Genomic DNA, 21,139 nt, shown 5'->3' on the forward strand with positions numbered 1-21,139 from the left:
AGTGACTTCACCTGCTTATGATTTCAAAGGGTATTGCAAAATTACAGTACTGTATTGGCACAAAGATGCATCAGCCATCTCTGAAAAATCCTATTGTTCGTAACTCTCAGCAGTGAAAAATTCAGAAATGAAATTTTTCTGCAGGCAGATTACTTGGGACAAACTGTTGACCAGAACTTAAAAGTTCTGTGCATGTTGAGTGACTAGTCTTGGGTAAAACTGAAAATGGAAATACAAAGATGGCGAGGGAAATACTTCATCCTTTTTCATTTATAGGTGTTAAAGTATAACATATACTTAAACTAATACGGTGTTTCTTTTAGTACGTCCTCTTGAGCCATACATTCGCTTGTGCCTTATGTTGTGCTGCAGGGAAAGTGGATTTGGCTAATTCTCTTTGTAGTCTTCGGAAGTGTGAGGCACACTCATCCTGTTGGGAGTTGAAAACAGCCGCAGTGGCATTCCCTGGCTGCAGGGCACAGGCCATACACTCCACATGAAACGGTGGGGTTCCTGGGCAGAACCTGGGGCCACACTGAAAAGCGGATGCTCTCTAAATGGATTAAAATGCATTCACGTTTCAAGGAAGATGTCTAACAAACGTGAATATAAATCAACTAGGAAACCTACTGATTCCTGTCCTGTTTGTCAGTGTTAGAAAGCTAAGGCCAAATAAGTTCATTATATGTTCAAGTACTGTTCACCAAACTACATATGTATATTATTACAGTTATGCTGTACTCTTCACCTCATTAATAGTAGTTATTGGGGGGGGGGGGGGGGGAGAGGAATTTGTTTAAATAATAAAAAAAACCCCGTATATACTTGGTTATTCACTGTAGGGTTTTGTCTCAGGTTCATATTCTTCAACTCTTGTTTCTGCTTTTATGCCCTCTGAAGTGCTGTACTGACAGAGACAGAGTGTCTGAAAGGTGGGAATTCTCCCATACAATCAGTGTAATTTCATGGCTTCACTTTCTTGGAATGTCATTCCCCAAACCTTTCTTAATAAATGTGGTCACTTATCTGTTTGATTATAGCCATTATTTGTATAGGTGCTGATGTGTCACTGTGGTCTCAAAGATCAGACTTAGCATATCTAGAACCTTGAAGTTCTGTTGGTTTTTTTTTTCCCCCACAGATAAAAAGGTTTACTTGTACCATTTGTAGTTCAAGATCTTTTCCATTCTTTGGTTTTTTCTGTGACCTAGAGGCTGTTGTGTGAGTCTCAATTGGAGTTACATTTTTATATATTGTTGCATTCCCTGTGAAGCAGAACATCTCAAACTTAATCATAAATGTAGTAACAATAAGCTTTGTTTCCAGAAGGCCCTGGTGTACTTCCTGTGGAGTGTCTGAATAGACCTAGGCATTGCTCTTAGGTACAGTAAAAAAAATTTCTTATTTTAACCTTATTTTATTTTTAGCTAAAATCTGGACTTGATTTTATCTGAACCCAGTCAACTGAGGAGACTGATGAGGCTGATAGTTTGTCCTGAACACTTCTTTATAGTCTGTGGTTTCTCTTACACATTGTAGTTTGTGGAGCTATCGGTTTAGTCATTATGAATTAGTCCAGTAGTATTTCTTTTTCCCAACCAAAGCTACTTTAAAAAGCTGCCACTACAGATATCCTTTTGATAACAAATGAAAAAAAGAAGAGGCTGGAAACTTAAAACTGTAACCACATAGATTCTTGCATGTTAGATGATGTCAAAAGCAGTTTTACCTGTAGACAGATTAACAGGGAAAGAATAAATTCATGTGCAGTAGTTGTTTTTAAAGTACCTGTGCTTTCAGTCCAAGAGGGAGAAACAAAAACTGTTTTGAAAGAGTATTTTATCCATAGTGTATGATATTTATTAAGTTTGAGATCATCATGATTGTTTCTAAATCATATGTGAAATGGGAGGAAGTAGGTGAATTTGAGTAAACCTCAATGAGTTGGTGGACACTAACTCATGAGCAAGGATGACTTGCTGAGGAAGGTTCTCATGGTTCTTATTGCTGCTGTTTGCATAGCATCTCTTGAACGTCTTGCATGCTACAGACTGGTACACTGGAGGATGCTTGGGTTGGTTTCTGTTCCACCTTACAGTTTTGTGGGTGAAGTTTGAAGGCTTCAGTTGATGTTCCATGACCAGTTGAATTACTCCTGTGGCAGGGACAGGGTCCTTCAAAAGGCGTAAGGTAGATGTCTGGGGTTTGGGAACTGTTGCAGTTATATCAGAAGCTTCTTCCTTTGTGAATGAGAGACCTTATCTGTGCAGTGTTTGGACTTTGTAGGGTTTGCTTTGGACATTCAGTTCTGTAGATTCGGTTTCTGGGTTTTGGCTTATGAAAATTTTTTAGGGTGCATGTTAGCTGCACACTATTTGCTATATTGGGACAACCAAGAACAAGAATCTGGTGTTGCTGGGAAAACCAAAATATGTTTTCAATGTCTTTAGGAAATAAGCTATCTACTCTTCTATTATATACTTGTAAAATCAGAAAACCTTGTAATGTTTATATTGTTCTTTGGTTTAAATCAGCGATTAGTGGTACTTTCAGTCAAGGAAATGTCTACATCCTTAATTTCCATTTCTGCATGAAGGGCTTCCTCCTACCTCTTTTGGATAGTTTTGGTGTTACTGTGACCCTCCTTGGCAGAAGGGAGCTGGATAGGCTCCTTCACAATCTGTGAGTGCTATTCCTCTATAAAACTTAGAAGAGGAGGTTTCCTCCCTCAGGAATTCTGTGTACCCCAGTCTGTTAGCACTTTAACTGGTGAGCAGATGCTGAAAATATGTACCTTTATTTGAAATGTATACACTCAGCACCCCTCTCTTCCTTTTTTTTTTTTTCTATTTTGTTTTGTGAGGCAAGTGGGCAGCAATTAGAAGCCTCCGAAGATGTCGTCATAATCTCAGTTTTTTCCTATTATGATCCCTCATATAATATAGCAAAGTTGTGTATAGCCTAGGTCTTGATATCATGTATTAGCAACTTTTCTTTAAGATCATAAATTACAGGAGAGATTAAAATAGAATTTCCTGGAGAGGAGTATCTTGTCAGCTGAATTTGATCGACCTCATTTTGGTAGAGCACAAATTCTATTTGTATTTGTAGTTACCTAGCAGGAGAGAGAGAGAGTGAAACTGTTATTTTAAGATGAAGTGTAACGAGCTTTGGCAACAGTTTGGTTGTAAATTGCATATGCAGGCATGCAACCCATATTCAACTTCTTGAATGGCAACAAAAATTGTTTTGAAGTACTCTTTAATACGTACTCAATATTTAATGTTCCAAAACCTATTACTTAAGTACTTGAAGGAGTTAGTAGTCTGTTAATGGAAATTTTTTTCTATTAAAATTTGAAGTATAAAATCCTACTTTAATTTTTTAGCTATTGCGATGCAGATGGAAAAGTCTTGCTAGTATAGACTATATGTGACATCTTGAATTGATGGCTGTAATGCTCCTTGACTTCTGTCACTTACTGTAATTGGCTGAATTAAAGTATACCATGCTTACGTGTCATGGAGAATATGTCAGACAATGTATAGCATAATTGTGAGTTAATGCTTTGGACATTTAGAAATAAGATGATGTTATACACTAGTGGAAATTTCAGGAGTGTGAGAAGGGTCAAATTCAGATGTTTGGGCTTTTCTTAACACCTTTTTTTCAGATACCACCATTGCTGTATTTATGACTTGATTCATACGACATTAATAATTAATGGAGAGAGTGTTATTTAGTGTTGCTAGCAAAACATAGCCCATGTAGATCTTAATTTTTTTACTGTATTTCTAGCAGGGATAGAAATAGCAATTTTTACGTCAACCTTGTGAGTAGATGGCGTGCAACTATGTGAGATTAAAGTTCTCAGGAATTTGTGGTATATTGTAAATATCTGTCAAAGAAGAAGGAAAGGCATTTGCACATGCGGGATTGTTATGGAAAATTCAGCAGTTAGTTGGTCTCAACTTGGAGAAAATATGTTCATTGTTTCTATTCATTCTAATAACATAACATATGCCCATATGCTTTGACTATGAGCTTCAGAGTATTCTGCAACGTAAAACCGAGTGGAAAAAGATTACAGAAAGTGTGGAAGAGGTCCTGAGCTTTGAGGATGATGTCTGTGTTCTGCAAAAATGGGAAGCACAGTATTCTGGAACATAATTTCAGTAATGGCTATTTAATCGTCTTTAATTTCAGTGTTGATCTATTAACAGTTTTTGCTTGTAGCATGCAAAGAATCTTTCATCTTTTGGGGGATATGCCCAATGGATTTTCATACTTAAAAGCACACCTGTAACTTTGGATATTGTAACTGGAGTACGCTTCCTTCAGTTCTTTTTTAAAGCACAACATTATCTTGAATCTGCTCAGGCATCATCCTTCTGGTAGGTTCTTGAATGAAAACCCTGTCTCTGTTATGATTGTCCTGTGTAATGATTCTGTAGCTGATTTTCTCACTTCCCATCCCATCCCAAAATACTTAGCAGAACTTTGTAAAATCGACTTGAACGGTTAACATAGAACAGTCTGAATTCAAACTTCTTTTATTTGTCACCAATTTTTTTTCGTTCTTTTTCTGAGTAACTATAAGACTATGCTGATAATTGGACATTAAGGCAGTGACTGAAGGACTAATAACTGCTCTTGAAGTGTCAAGTGTTCTTTTAGTTAAGACTTCTGGAATGCTAAGTCAGTCCTAGCTTGTAACAGTACCCGTAATGTTCTGAGCATTGGAGTTTTAGATGGTAACACTTAGCCTTTTATTGTGTCTGTTAGTTTGAATAAATAATTTTTTATATGGAGGTTGGACCTGTTAAGCTCTTGTTAGAGATCTGTCAGAAATGTGCATGTTAGTATGCTCTTGTGTGTGGCATATCCCCAAGATGCAAATTTGATGTTTTTGCTTGAGTGTTTGAACAGATTTATGGTTATCTGACAAAATAAAAAATATTAAGAAGACTTGTTTTGCCAATCTAGCAATACTCTTGAAGGGTTTTGCTTATGTGACTCTCTACTTGTAATTTTCTGTTATTGTATGTGAGTTGGAGCATTGTGTTTTGAAGGTACAGTGCATAGGTCTGTAATTCATGAAATCTAGTTATTGTGGTTAAATAGGTTGGTCCTTAAATGCGGCCTCTTCTGGTTTGTTTATTTTTTTATGAGATTGTTTCATTACCTTTTTATAAAGTGAAATCACATAAAGAATTATTCACAAGGATTGGTATCACGCTTTGGATAAGCCTTTTGAACCACTGCTGAAACAGCCTGTTCACTCTTCATTTTCTCAATAGAGTAAACTTCGAATAAATATTCCTGAATTGATTTTGTGATTTGCTGTAGATCCCCTGCATAAGGCAGAGCCTTCCTTGTTTTGCCATAGGTTAGTTACATCAGAGCTCAATTTACTAAGGCTGCTGATCTAAAACCAAAATCCCCCAACTCGGTTTAAGCCTTATATGACTGTAATCTAATTCTTTGCGCTCCTTATATCACAATTATTTTGCTCAAATACAAGATGAGGAAAATTCCCAAAAGGGTATGAAATTTAATTAGCAAATGTTGGTTAAGTACTTCAAGATGGCATGAAAATTACTCTAAATGCAAAAGTGTTAGCTTGTTTCGTATATGTGAAGAAAAATTCAGTCTACCCATGAGACTAATCTTTTATCCGTGAAGGTGAACGTAAGAGTAGGAGACATGGGTGTTCCACAAGCAGTGAGTAGGTGCCTCTGCCACCCGTCTGGCCTCTTGGCCCCTTCCCTCCTGCTGCTGTAAATGTTTGTGTGGCTGTGCATTGAGTGGTTTGGGCGAACTGGCCTGCTAAAAACAGTCACGGGTTTTGACCTGCTGTATTTTCCCAAGTGAAGAACTGCTTTTCTCCAGCAGTGCTAATTTTTGCCTGCTTTAAGTGCTGCAAGACACAGGTCTGATTTCTGATTCAGTCATTGACTATTTCCTGGGTAGTCTGATAGATTTCTTAACCTTTCTGTGACTCATTTTCCCGTGTGTCTACTGAAGATAGTACGTACTGCTGCTTCTTTTTGAAGCATTTTGAGATCTGGAGATCAAGAGATATTGTTCAAATTAATATTACCTCATAGAAACCGAATCTGAAATTACGCTATAACTGTTGCTATGATAATACCCAGTCCTAAATTATTTGTAACTTGCTCAAAATTCTCCGCATATGACAAATTGTAAGTGCAAGCAATAGCTTTTAAGGGGAAGTCTGAATTGGATCTGTTCAGTAGTTTAAGCTGGCCAAAGAGAAAAATATTGTCATACCTTTAGAAATAAACATCATTAAATCATTTCCTTTGCCCAAGAAGCTCAAATTAGCACAGGGCCCAGTATCTGTCCACAGTTCCTGAAACTTACTCTTGTCACAGCTTTTTCTCAGCTAGGTATCTTTAGACTTCTTTTTTGACTCTTTGCTCCCACTTCTCCTGTAATTTTAATATTTTTTTTTTAAATGCCCATTTGACACTACTGGGTTTCCCCATCCCTTATATGTTTTACCACAGAGTCTGGGGATGTCCATGAAGTGGGGCACTACAGCAGAATGTACTGGGTTCTGAAGTACAAAACAAGAAATATTTTTCTGCTCCTTCTGATTGTCTCCGTGTACTGCAAGACAGCAAATTTGCCATCTTGGTTGGGAGCCGTATGAAAGTGTTTGTGTCCTAAGTTTGTCTTTGTGAGACTTTTAAGGCAGAATTCCAAAGTCTGTAACAGCTCTTGTAAATGTTCGTGTGAGAAACCTTGCAGAATAATGTGCAAAGGTCTGAAAAATAGATTCTTGCTGTCATTGAGTGAGCAGGGTTGGAAGCTGATTTCTTGTATTGTAATTTGTCGAGGGTGCTGAAAATAAAGATGAGCAGCCTCTGTTTTGGCAGAGCAGAGGGAACCAGTAGGAGGATCAGAGAGGCAGAGAGAGTTAATAGCGAGAAGCTTTGAGGGGGAATCTGATTGGATTTGAGTGGAGCAAGACTAAGTTTGTCATGACTGATGGAAGGATGCAGCAGCGAGGAAAGCCCGGATGAGGTTGTTTACAGTCTACACACACTGTTACAATTTTATGCAAAAAACCTGCTGTATTTAAACACAATCTGGACGTATGGACCTTGGAGAGGTTACAGCAGGAAGCTGGCATTGCCCTCACTGACCAAGGAATATATTGATTAAGAATTATGTACGTCCGCTGGATATGTGCGAGCAGATGCTGAAGAGAGGCGCAGATGTTTATAGATGAAAGGTCATAAGGTTGCCTGCAGAGAAACAAGAGCTGAAGTCAAGTACTTAAATTCACAATTGCAGAATTAAGGTAGTAAGATGGGGAGAGATGAGCAGAATATTGGTGGTAATTCTGTTATCAAATATTGGCAAAAACTCTCCCACTGCATGCCCCCCCCATATGGCAGAAAGTGTGAACAAGCTCATAATGTAGGAGACTGGGAGATAAGATGGGGTCTCCAGGGCATGTAGGGAGGTCAAATTAGGAGCGCGTGCAGGCGCGTGTGTCTGTAGCAAGAGAAGGAGGCTTAGAGGGAGGAAATACTGTACTTTAATGGCATTTTACATGTTTTTGTACTACAGTGTTGATTCTGTCTTGAAAGAAATCAGATCCTATGCAGAATCCCCATCCTTTAGTTCCCTCCCCACCTTCTAATTGCCAATATGTAACCATGTATTTTCCTCTGCTGTTACTGACCTTATCTCTTCCTGCTGTTGTGTCATTTATCTTGGGGAGGAAGAATAACGCAACCCCACCATTTCATGTTTTCTCTTTTTTTTTTTTTTTTTTTTCCTCTTCACTTTACATGTCTCTTATGGACCACGATTATAACCTCTAATGCCGTTTCTGTTGCCTTCCTCTGTTGGCAGCTTTTATTTGTTTCACTTTTTTTTATTATTGATTTTTATTACGATGCTACTAACGTAATCATACTTGCAGTTCTCAGTAGGAAGGCCATTAGACTGAATGTTTTCATATGTATTATTTAAAACTTGGAGGTTGTGCGATAGGGGGTCTGAGTTAACATTGTTGGATGGATGAAGGATGTTCACGCTTGTGTGCCATGCCCCCCTCCTCCCCCTCATCTTTCCATGGTAGGCCAGAATCTGGAGAGATGGGCAGGACCTCTCATGGCTATTGTCTGTGAAAGTTTCTTGTATCAATGAAGATTTCAAGGCTCAGTTTGACACAGTCCTAGCAATCTGTACGCTAAAGTTCTTGTGAATGGAGAAATAGCCTTTTTAGCATTGTACAAAGTGAGTGTGGATTGACCTTTCAGCACCTGGGTTAATGATCAACTTGTGGGTTTGACTGAATATTAAGAAAATAAAGAGATATAACTTGACAGAGAGAAACTAGAAAGGACCTTGAATCATGCAGTGGTTGGCCTATATTTGTGTGCAGTTTTTCAGGTGGGTGCTCTCCTGATCCCCTCTTCATTTCCAGATTCTTCAGATCTACCTGTCTGTGGTGAGCATGTCAGGGAAGAGAATATGAACAGGATGGGTATTTACTATTACTTTCCCTGAATCTGGTGTACATTTCTGGGTCCCTGTGCCTCGGAACAGGTACCAGAGAACTAGAGAAGGTTTCAAAGTGGTTGACAAGGAACAGCCAGGTAGGCTAGGATTCTTCAGCATAGAAAAGACACACTGGAGGGATATGATCAGTATTTACAGAATCACATGTGCACCAGGGGGAAAAAAGAATATGAAATAGATCTGTTTGCAGATCTATTGATCTGTTGCAATGTGGAAACTAGAGCTATCAAAGGAAGGTAACAGGTCCAAAATGAATAAAAGCTGATGGTTTCTCATGCAAAGTGCCACTAAACTGTGGAAGTTCTTGCAACAAGCAGTTCTCAATGCTGAGAGTTTATACTAGTTCAGAAAACAGCTGAACAAACCAATGGAGGAGAAAGCCATTAAGAAATCGTAAACAAAACGGCTCTGACTCAGGGAATCCCTGAGCCACAAGCTGTGTCTCGGGGAGCCAGCAGAAGGCTGGAGAGTTTGTTGGGAAGGTATTGGTACATGCTTCATAAATGGCTGCTGCTGGCCATTGTCAGTCACAGCATATTGGGCTAAAGCGAGTTTTGGTCAGGCCTGGTATTACTGTCTTTATTCCTCACTACCATTTTTAAGGTGTAGCAGACATATGGATATATAAAATCCAGTTAGTCATTTTCCATGTTCTGATGAAGCTTGCATGTGAAGCTGGTGAGGTAGCATAAGTTAGGGCATCAGCAATCCACCAGGCTAAGATTTTTACTTTTGTAACCTTAAATTGTTTGAGTATCCTTATACCCTGGAGCCAATTGTTCATTTAATAATAAATGTTCACCAGGCTGTGATTGGAGTAGTTACTACATCAGTAAATATTTGATTGAGCTGATAGCTATATGCCATAGTTTTACATGGACTTTCACAGAAATTGAGAGAGAAAAATCAAAGGTTTTCTTTTTGCTGTGGTTTGGACTTAGGAATACATCTGAGTGTTTAGGTACTATAGCTTGCAACTATCACAACGTGTATTAGCTCAAACTGCTTGCTTCCTGACACTGCTTCTTGATGAAATGGAAAGCATGTGACTCAGACCTATTAGACCATCACGTAGTGGGTAAAGATGTACTGTAATTAATGCAGTATGAATGGTGAAGCATAACAAATGTTAATGGTGAAGAATTCTATGTTAGAACTTGACACTTGGATATGAATTATAGGTACTATAAAGCATACAACTAGTGATCTGTAGTATTGCTTTGAAAGAGAAACTAGTTTTTTCTATGATTCTTTGTATCTGAAAATCAGATTTAAGAGAGAAATCTAAATTTGTCTCATTTTTCTGATAGTCCAGTGTATGTATTTTTTTGGAGAGGTAGGGGGGGGAGCCCAACATGAGACAAACTTTAATATGTTTGTATTGCTCACTGTGACTGATCCTTTCCTGAGCTGATTTTGTCTATTGACTGTTAATGGAAAATTCAGTTCAGAAGTATAACTTTACATGTGATGTTTGTGAAAGGCTGCAGATTAATGTGCTTTGAAATGAAGCCATCTAGGCAGGGATCAACAGTTATTTTATTTGAAGGTCTGATACGTCTGCTAGGCTCTGGACCAGAGGCTGAGAATTTGTTACAGGTCTGATAGAATTCTGTAGTTAATACATAGGCTCCCAAGGATTACATATTTTGAGCTATTAGAGAGAAATATATTTTGTTTAAAATGTATATATAATGTCCTGCTTTTTTTGGTTAGAGCCATGATTTACCTGCTGAAAGCACCGGTGGGTGCAGTGTTTAGTCAGTGTCTTCTGATCTTCAGCAGCTGCAACTACACAGCTTCATAGATGCTTGGACTTTGTTAGTGAACTTGTCTGGATTTTTTCACTACTTAAAATCTTCCCCAGATCAGTACACATTTCACTGTTCACTGTTAATCTGTAGCTAGAGAATACAACAGAGGCAAAGTAGTCACTGAATGTTAACTGAGCAGGATTGTTTCAAGGCTTCATAGTATATTCAGTTTCTGGCACCCTATCAGACAAACTATGTCAGTTGACATGGTATTGTTTTTTTTTTTCTTTGTGACTGCCTTTTTTGCTAACTACTTCTGTAAAGCTGCTGTTAGATGGTTATAGTATTTTAGGGCTTGACTAATGCACTGTGGTTTAATGAACTGTAGGTGGCATTGAGTAAAGCAGCCCTAAATACCTGAATCTGAAAGTAAGAAGCAGTTTAGAGAATCCAAAAACTCTGTAAAAGAAATGAAAGTAAACTTCATGTTCTGCTAAAGAAAATTGCTGTAAATAAAAGGTCCATCTATAGACTATTGTAACCTCTTTAACATTTATTTAGTGACCTACTTTTCTCTTAAAATCCTCCTAATTCAACCGGTAACTGGTAAAATTCTGTATTCCGCCAATATAATCCTCAAATCTTTGTGTAGACTATGCTGACATGTCTCATTTTGAGCCCATTTAAGACCCGTTAACATGTTTCAGACTAGAATAACCTATTAAATAAATACATCAGGAAAAAGCTTTTACTGGTAATGGTTGTTTTGCTTAGGTGACTATGGCTGTAATGTATTGTGAGTACATCTGGTACTTCAGTGCTTATCAGTGATCTTTTTTCCTTTAGGCGGTTTCCTAGAAACATGATTGCTTGCTGGTCTTGATCTCACAGCTTTGTGAAGACTTCTTCTCTGATAATGTCAAGTTCAGGCTACCCTCCTAACCAAGGAGCATTCAGCACAGAACAGAGTCGCTACCCTACTCACTCTGTCCAGTACACCTTCCCCAGCACCCGACACCAGCAGGTAAGGAGACATGAGGGTTACAAATTTAGCAAGAGTATAATTTGGGTGTTTGCTGTACCAAATGGGATTAATATTTTTTTTTAAACCGATGTAATACAAGTCATTCATATTTGAAAACAGTGGAGTTGCAGACCAGTACACCCTGCTGAGGAGAGCTGCTGCCAGTGTCCCTTAGGTAAATAGTTGTGGGATGGGGTGGTTTGGTTTGCCCTCCTTTTTTTTGCTGAAAGCACTGCATTTTGCTTCAAGATTATATATGTATCTGCTTTTTTACTTGTTTTTTGACAGAAAACTGAGTTTTTAAATTCTGTGTCTTTATCACGGGGAATTAATATAAACTTCCTGGTTTTATCATTGGTTTCTTGTGCTTTGAATAAATTTGCTAGGGATTGTGATCATAAACTTTTGTTGTAGTCTTGGTTTAATTTATTAATGTTTAGTCATCATACTAAGTTTGTCCAATGTAATTGTGGCAGAGTCTGTATGCATCGATAGCAATAATGTTTCAAGAATGTGCAAATAATCTGTCTACAGTTAGTATGCATTTAATATGAATGCAGTGTTCTGGGTGTAACAAATACTTTGAGAGTCTGGACTCTTGAGGCTGTTGTGGGTACTAAATTTTTATGGGGATTTAATCTCTTTTTTAGGCCCAGGAGCGTAAGAAGTGAACCCATAGTCATCTTTCCTTCTTCGGTGTAAGGAGTACTGGGCTAGGTTCTCTATAAGTTAAATTTAGTGCTTGACAAAGTCTGTGTGCAAGGTGGAGAATGTGAATCTGAAGTGTAAAAACTTGCATTATACTCTCCATTTTGTCAAAGCAGATGTACTAGTGCTTCCAGCTAGGTGTGTTCTGCTAGCCAGAATTGAGATGGTGGATTTCTAAGAATCTCCTACTTGGTCATTTCTGCTGAGTATTTATTCTGCTATCCTGTGCTCTCTATAGCTTGTTAGGCTGTGGAGGACTATCTGTTGGCTTTAGAACAGCTCAGGTTTCCCTTGTTTAATGAAATTCTCCTTCTGCTACAGATACTTTAGACGTTTTGTTCTACTTACATGTTTGCAAAAGGAAATTTAAGAATTGGAGCTTTTTGGCTTGCTCTGTATTTAGTTTTAGATAACTTGTAAAAATGAAATCTTATGGGTAATGACCTGTTGTGTCTTGTAGAGCTTCTCTTCGGTTAATGACAGCTGCATATAATTTTTAAAAGCAGGTTGTCAAAGACCTGTATGTACAAATAAATTGTCTTGTACTTCGCTTTAATTATAATTTATATCAGTCAGAAGATGCATCTTGTCTGACTCTTAGTCCTAGTTAACAGTGTCTGATACAAAGAAGTCTTGAGGTGATAACGGAAGAAATTGTCTTAGGGTTGCTGAAATACGTTTTCATTTTACCACTTTGTAGCTGGACGTGCAAAATCAATATTAAAGGATATATTTTTTAAGGACCTTCTGCTGCTGCTGACTCATTTATGTTTTGTTGAAGCTGTTAATAAATTAGGTGAAGTATGTCATCTCTTTAAAGTTCATTTAGAACTTAGAAGTGCCATTTACAAACTTTATTTTTTTAGGTGAAATAAGGCTTTGGTGATCTGGTCTTGGTTTGTATTTATTATCTTTGGAAATGATAATTCTGTGACACCAAATGCTTTTGATCTGTCTTTTGTACCTTTGTTCTTGTTTACATGGAAGTGTGTTTCATTTAGGAATTTGCAGTTCCTGATTATCGTTCGTCTCACCTGGAAGTCAGTCAGGCAACCCAGCTTTTGCAACAGCAGCAGCAACAGCAGCAGCAACTTCGGCGCAGGCCTTCCTTGCTTTCTGAATTTCACCCAGGCTCTGACAGGTGAGGATGCTGTTTTTGAAGTATACGAACACGCATCTTCTATGAGTCTGTGCTTTCTGTAAAGTTAGTTTTAACTTTACTGAATTTAACTGAATAGAAAGGCTTTTGAGTTCTACAGTTTTTTGTCTAAGTACTTGACTTATATTAATTGGTGCTCCATTGTCCTAACAGTGCCGGTCTCCTGTGTTTGAGTGTTGTAGCTGTTGTGTAATTCCTCAGTTCCTTTGGCTTAACTGATACATTTGTTTTGCAGACAGGAAGTGACAGTCCGCTTCACTTTTCCCACACCTCTCCTAAAACCAGTAACTTCTGAGAATCCAAGTGCATATTACAAACCTTTTAATGCTGTTTAGGCTCAAAGTGTGTAAAGTTTGTACCCTTGGATAATTTTAACTTACTGGGTAGAAGCAACAAGTGCAAGCGTTGTTACAGTGTGAATATTACTTGTCATATGTCCTAGATTAGGCTTGCTTGTTCAACAGATGGTATCTGTGTGGCTGGGCAAGTAAGAAACAACAAAGTTAATTGAGTATTTGAGTTGTAAGAATTGTAAAACACTGAAATGTGGCACAAAATGGACTTCTAGGCACAGGGAACTAAATGAGAGTGTGTGCTGCTTTTGGCAAGACACTTGACAGCTTCGTATAATTTGTTCTAAATACCCTTTTTGTCAGTCTCGTATACCATTTCTGTCTCTGTGTAAGTAGATACAACTGATCTGGGTCCAGCAGGTTAACTGAGGACAAGTGTAGTGAACAGCTACAGTGAATCATATGTTGCAATTTAGTTTCAGATTGGTAATATCCTACTTGTCAGTAAAATGGGTTACTTCATGGTGGCAATTGATGAATGTTCAGCACACATTAGTGTATAACTGTAAGGTTGATAGACTCAAGAAGGTTTTCAAACAGTGTCAAGCATTCATATGACTCTATACCTGAAGAATATTGGATGTACTCGGAAAACCAAATTTAGAAATCAGAATACGAATAACTGGACTGTAGGAAGTCAGCAAAAATATGCTTCTGTTTAGCAGAGAGGTTACTATGTGATTTATGCGCCTCAAATCTTTAGCGTATTGGTATGCTGATGTACAGTTGTAAGCAAGTGTTATTGCTTTTAACAACCTCATGTATTTTTGTCTTGAACTCTTGGTAAGTATATCTGCTAGTAGCAACTTTATATGCTGATTACTGCTAGCAGTTTATTTTGGCTATAACTGAGGTAACTGGTTCTGAACAAATACCAATGATGAATGTTATGTAAATACTGGTTTAGCTTAAAATCTCATTAGAATATTCCCAGAAATAACTTGATGATAGTGAAATCTGGGGCTTGCATATTCCCTTCATCTTGTGTCACCAAAATGTCAGTAAGGCTCTATTTTTATTGCTGAGAATCCTAGTAGCGTTTAGAGTTCTCAAAACTTCAGTTTATAGCAGAAGTAAATCTCCCCCATCCCTCCCCCTGCATTGTAAATTTGTAAAAGCTTATTTAGTAGTTCTGGCAAAATACAGGAAACTGCTGTCATCTCTTCAGTGGCACTTCATAGGAAGATGTTGAAGCTTATGCAGTTCTTTTATGGACATCCTGTGCATTGCACTGTAAAGAAGCTAGTGATACTGTTCTTTTGCATTTTTCTGAGAAGGAGGAGTTTTTAAATAACTCGTGGTTTCAATCAGTGGCTGTTTCTGTCATTTAGTAGCATTTTAGTAGAGATCAAGTTCCAGATAGACTCATGGCTCATTTCAAGCACGCTGTGTATATTTAAAAGTTACTTGAATGCAAAAATGAAATAATGGAGCTGTTGTGGCCATCTGTGTTCAGTGGCTGTAGTACTATATTTATCTCATGGTTTGTTTGTTTTTTTTATAATTTGAATCAGAGCTATGATTTGAACAATATCACTGTAGCAGTGTTAAGTTTCTTTAAGGGTTTGTAATGATAGGGATGTGTTTAAACAGTGTCTTTTTAAGACGGAAGTTAATTTTCTCTTTTTCAATGTATTTTAACTGTTGTATTTCTGAAGATGATACTTAAAAATATGTCTGCCTTACTGTTTAGAGGGAGTTTCACTAAATGGCATCTCCTGTATATTTGAAAAGGGTTGAGGAACACAAAATAATTTTCTTGCAAATATATATTTAATATTTTGTCTTCTGTATATTAGGCCTCAAGAAAGGAGAACTGGATATGAACAGCAATTTCATCCAGGTCCATCTCAGACGGATCATGATTCACTGGAATCTAAGCGACCACGTCTTGAACAAGTCTCTGATTCCCATTTTCAGCGTGTCAGTGCAGCTACTGTCTTGCCTTTAGTACATCCTCTGCAGGAAGGGTTGAGATCTGCGGATATTAAGAAGGTAAAGCCATTTTCTAATATGATGCTAAAGATGTAACTTCCTATGTTACAGTGAGTTAAGAATTTTTTTTCTGTTAGGTAATTTTTTTTATTTGTTTAGGCTCATTCTTGAATCCCAGAAAACTAATTCTACATACTATTACAAACTGCTCATGAGTCAGTGTTACTCTTTTATAAAAAGACCAAGAAGATAAATCTACCTCAAACACAGTAAAGAGACTGGAGTTCTGAGTTGCCCCTACACACTCTTTAAGTCATTAAAACCTCAGTTGCAAACATTACAGTATAGTGCATGAAATATTTCTGCTTTTCAATTGCAAGCTGCTGGCAAATGCAAGCAAGCCCATTTTTTCTGTAATTAATATTTGTACTGAATGGTTGAAGTACTCCCCTCTGCCCCCTTTCCCTTTTAAACATTTGAAATGAATCTGCTTATTTATGTAACACTAATTATACTTGTCACTGGCTCATTTTGGGTAAATCTAGGACAGTCTAGTTTGGTCGGGATATTTTCTATTGTAGATACTGAATATTGATTTGAGAAATTTGTATAGAGCAGACAAATGTCTCTTAAATGAATATTTAATATCTTCTCTCATGCATGCACGCAGCTTCATGCATCAAAAAGCTGGTGCATAATGGGTGTGACTTCTGAAGGTGAGCTCTCAGGTCTCTAAATTCAGATAATCTTAAAAAAATTTTCACTATGTAGGTTCAAAAGCTAATAGGCACCAGGATTTAAAAAGTTGATTACTTGCCTTGCTTTTTCTCTACCATTCCTCTTATCATGTGAATAAACTCTCTGTGAAGTAAAATGATAGCATGTGATTTCTTAGTAACTTGCTCTGTTGCATAGCAAAGATGAGATCAAAGTGGATTGAAGAATCTGAGCCAAGACATTCAATGTGAACATGCTTGCATGTAACTGAATTTTTATCCAGGCGCTACATATAGAAATCTACTGTCTCAATTTAGAAATACAGCCTAGTATTATCTCGAGGAGAAGTGGCATTTGGACGCGTCATCTTTCAGGCAGATTGGCTTGAATGAGCGATCTAGTGTTTGCCAGCTAGGTAGTCATGGAGCATGATGGTCTGATGACATAAACAAAGACAAGGTGCAATAGTGCTGATACTAGAACGTGAAGCGCGTTGGAATATGTTGTTTGGGAACAGACAAAAAAGCAGAGGCAAGAAAAGTGAAAGCCAAATGAATAGTGTAACCTGTTGTCATGGTTTAACCCCAGCCAGAAACTAAGTACCACACACTAAGTTTCACGCTTACTCACTTCCACCCACCCCCAGAAGTGTGGAGAGGAAAATTGGAAAGGAATGTAAAACTTGAGGGTTGAGATAAGAACAATTTTATAATTAAAATGAAATGGGAGTGGGAGTGACTCAAAACAATAATAATAACTATAACAGTTACTATAACTATAATAAGAACGACAATAATAATTATGAAAAAGAGGGAGAAGGGGAGAGGAATAAAATCCAAAGGGAAAGGAGAAAAAACAAGTGATGCACAATAAAATTTCTAACCTCCTGCTGACTGACTGATGTCTAGCCAGTCCCCAGGCAATGATTGGCTGCAGCCAACTCCCCCCAGTTTATATACTGAGCATGATCTATGGTATGGAGTATCCCTTTGGCTAGTTTGGGTCAGCTGTCCTGGCTGTGTCCCCTCCCAGTTTCTTGTGCCCCTCTAGCTGTCTTGCTGCCAAGGCTTGAGGAACTGAAAAGTCCTTGACTTAGTATAAACATTAACTAGCAACAACTAAAAACATCTGTCATCAACATTATTCTCACACAAAATCCAAAACACAGCACTGTACCAGCTACTAAGAAGAAAACTAACTGTTCCAGGTGAAACCAGGGCACCTGTCTTCTCTTAAGTCATCACTTCTCTTTAGTCCTTTTATAACCACAGCTGACTCCAGATACACTTTATCAGGGTCGTCATGGTTATCTTCAAGAATATCCTCATCTATACACGTGCAGAGTATTGAGCACTTGTTCTCAAGTAACCCTTGCTTTAAAGGAGAAAGATAGTGTTTACAGTTATGAAGACACATTTTTTAAAGTGAGATGTTTTGATCCTCATTTTGGTTTCAAGGTTTGGTTTCAATGTTGAAATGTGCTGTTATTTTTAAAGGTAGACTGTGAAATGGGCTGTCAGTTCTAAAATATTTATAGTGTTAATAATTTGAAATATTAAGCTTTAACTTAGCTCTTCAACAGAGATACAGATTAACTGGAAATTCTTTTTAATTCACGCATGCTAGTTTGGTTACTGAACACTCACCTATGTTATCAATATGACCAAATTTCTCTCAATTTCTCCCCCACACCCCCACCCCATCTCCTGTCCCCATGAAAGGACCCATCTTTTGGAGGAAAACATGAGGGACCATCTTCTCCAATTTCTGGTCAGCCTTGTGGGGAGGACCAAAATGCTTCACCTTCAAAGCTGTCAAAGGAAGAATTGATACAGAGCATGGACCGTGTAGATCGCGAAATTGCGAAAGTTGAACAGCAAATCCTTAAACTGAAGAAAAAGCAAGTAAGCATAGCAGACACTACTGTTTTTATCTGCCAGTGAAGAAGGTGTGGAAAAACTTCATTTGTTGTTGTTGGTGAATTTTTGGTTACGTGAACCAACTGAACAAGTTAAAAAGGGAAGGTTATGTATGTGATTTTGTTAAAACATTTAAGTGGATTGAACATCACATAGCTTTAGGTGTTTTTGAAAGTAGGAGAAAGCCACGTAGTAACACCAACAGTGGATGGCTTTATATTTTAAACTTCTGTTAGACGACTAGTGAAACAAGGGCACCATGACTGCAGTTTCAGCCTTAAAGATGACTGCTGGGTGAGGGGAGGCTGTCATCTTTATTCTTTCTCAGTCTGTGCAAGGGGAGAATCCCTTGCATGCATCTCCAAAGCCAGTGCTTGTACAGAAGTCCCTGGATCATCTGCTTTCACAAGGGCAAGAGATCCTAACATCTGGAGCTAAGGTCAGCATTGGGGGGAAAGTGTAGTAGGAGGGGTGTGAGTAAACAGCGCAGAGAAATAAAGGAGGAAGTATCACCTTTTTTGGTATGGTCCTGGCTGTGCTTTGCACCAGAGCGCTGCACTTCAGCCTTTGGAAGCAAAGGAAATGTTTCCTGGCAGTAGTTGTTGCCTTCCCAGTAGCTGTTGTGGCCAACTAAACCCACCCTTTAATCTAGGCATCTGTTACTCCTTGGCAAAAACAAAGTCCTTGTCGTCTTTTCCTTTTATGACTTTCAAAGATCCAGATAGAAATAGTGCCAGCATTACGTTTTTTAAGTGGGAACTCTGTAGGAAATTAGTTATGCTATAGGATTTGTTAACTTGTAGGTCCAGGATAATAAATAGACAACTATTTGGAGTGATATGTTTTTATGGTCTGGAAGCATTTCATTCCATCTGAATTTTAATGACCTGTAAAGTGACCTTCAGCACAAAAATAAAAAAGTATGTCATTAAATACCTGGCTGTGTGTTAAACGATGCCTATCTTTTTGTTTGTTTGTTCACTTTTCCACAAAATCAGCAAGTACTATGCATACTATCTATGAAGGTTCATTTGTGCACATTTTTACTATGATTTGACTTCTTAAAAATTACAAAGTTGTCATTGCCTGCAATAATTGAGCCTGCTTATTAAGTCATTCTGCAAAAATTTTACACTTTGAATTCTTATGCAGAAATGTAGCATGTTCTATCCAGTACTGTAAGATGGGATGGATCCCTAGTGTCAGTAGTTCTTTGTTGCATGTTTGTGGCAGGCATGGATGAAGGATATTGACAATTAAAAAAGGAAGGTGTCACTGAACCAGATTTATTTGATGTGAGAGTGTGTAGTGCAGCAGTGTAGTAGCTAGGAAAACATTACAGGGTTGTTTTTTTTTTTTGCTGTTGGTATTTTTTGCTTGTTTGGTATTTTAACAATCTTGGAACTTCAATGCATGTGGAGTGGTTTATTTCTGCTGTGAAGTATGTTTAGAATTATGTTCTCTGTGGAGTGTTAGAAGGACTTTTGTACTTTGTAAACAATGAGATAGTAGTAGTAATAATGACACTTGAATATCTACAATAGAAAGGCAACTTCCTCTGTGAGAAGGCAGGTTTGGAGTAACTTTCTCTGAAGTTAATATTTTTGTTTAAAGTTACATAGTGATAAATTGAAAAGTCACTTTACATGTCAAGCTGAAACAAGTCTTTTTTAAACAGTTAATTTGGTTTACCAATAGTACAAAAAATAGTCTTGTTATCGTCCCTATTGGCATTAAAACCATTTCATTCATTCCTTGTCAGTTAAAAGGAGAAATAACAGGCGGTGCTAACTGTTGATCAGATGCATATTTTATCTCTGGTGACTAATTACTGGTAAGGGTAACATGGTGCGGATGGCTGATTTTCTTTCTTTCGTCTCTTAGCAACAACTTGAAGAAGAAGCTGCTAAGCCTCCAGAGCCAGAGCGGCCTGTCTCCCCTCCTCCAGTGGAACAGAAACACCGCAGTATTGTCCAAATTATTTACGATGAAAATCGGGTAAGCGTGCTTTTCAGTTGACTGAGTGTAGCTGTGAATCTGACCCAATGTGCTAAAACTCATTGTGTCTTAACTTCTGTGGGTCAGTTTTTGCTTCTGCTGTTTTATTGATCTGCCCTTTTTATCCCTCTTTTAATACTCATTTACTTATTTAAATGAAAGATGCTTGCATGACATTTTTATTCTTGATCACAGGATCCTTCTATCTTGTAAGCCGTCTAGGGAAGCACATCTGTGTCTCTCATCCCTAGACCCTTTTGTTGAGATGTTTAGATATAGATATGTATAAACACACAGAGAGGCGCACACACACGTATGTATATATAGACAGATATTTGTATGCGTGTAGATAGATAAATTAAAAAAAAAGCCACAGAAATTTATCTTGTATTCTCTTTTCCTTACATAAATACTGACAAGCTTGGCTGAAGACCCAACATTTAAATTAACTGAAGGGGAAAAACTGCCTATGTTGTAAGATTCTGTGCTTTCTTTTTAAACTCTGACTTCTGGCTCTTAAGATCTAGATAAATGAACAGATATGAAGAAGTAGTATATTGGTGAATTGTGAGCTTGCATTGCATAAGTCATGAGAAAAGTACAGGCGCTCAGTAATATTGCCAGAAGTAGCAAACTGCTTCCTGCCTTTTTTTTTTTTTTTTTTTCCTGGTAGTTTGAGATTAGGATGTTGGATATCTGCTGGTTTTGAGAGTATTATGGTCTTTTGTGAGAGGCTTATGTTTGTTTAATTTCCCGATTCTATTTTGTAGGTTAGAGAAACAGCTAACTTCTGTTACAATAGTCTATTTTTGAAAATATGAGGTGGTAAAAACCTGCAACACAATACTAGATTTTTTTATACAGTGGAACTTTGTCTCAAGTGTTCCGTGCAGCCTGTTCTCCCCTTCCCCCAGTTGTCTGTGAAATTTGATGTATTTACTTAATACAGGACAGTAGGGCAATTATTATGTTATAAAAACTGTTGTAGCCAATGTACAGCGATATGT

The 21,139-nt window shown here is 37.8% G+C and overlaps 1 protein-coding gene across 4 annotated transcripts in view; it reads left to right on the forward strand.

The window, feature by feature from the left end:
* Positions 1 to 21,139, forward strand: part of NCOR1 (nuclear receptor corepressor 1) — a 75,389-nt gene that overhangs the window by 3,147 nt on the left and 51,103 nt on the right. For all 4 annotated transcript variants that reach the window (XM_037372757.1, XM_037372746.1, XM_037372736.1 and 1 more), the window contains 5 exons: positions 11,166 to 11,343; positions 13,053 to 13,192; positions 15,363 to 15,558; positions 17,937 to 18,119; positions 20,019 to 20,132. In XM_037372757.1, the coding sequence (XP_037228654.1) occupies positions 11,236 to 11,343; positions 13,053 to 13,192; positions 15,363 to 15,558; positions 17,937 to 18,119; positions 20,019 to 20,132 (741 nt within the window). In that variant the 5' untranslated portion in view covers positions 11,166 to 11,235. The remainder of the gene's footprint in view (positions 1 to 11,165; positions 11,344 to 13,052; positions 13,193 to 15,362; positions 15,559 to 17,936; positions 18,120 to 20,018; positions 20,133 to 21,139) is intronic.

The sequence above is a fragment of the Falco rusticolus genome, chromosome 1, assembly GCF_015220075.1.
Source record: "Falco rusticolus isolate bFalRus1 chromosome 1, bFalRus1.pri, whole genome shotgun sequence".
Classification (NCBI taxonomy): domain Eukaryota; kingdom Metazoa; phylum Chordata; class Aves; order Falconiformes; family Falconidae; genus Falco; species Falco rusticolus.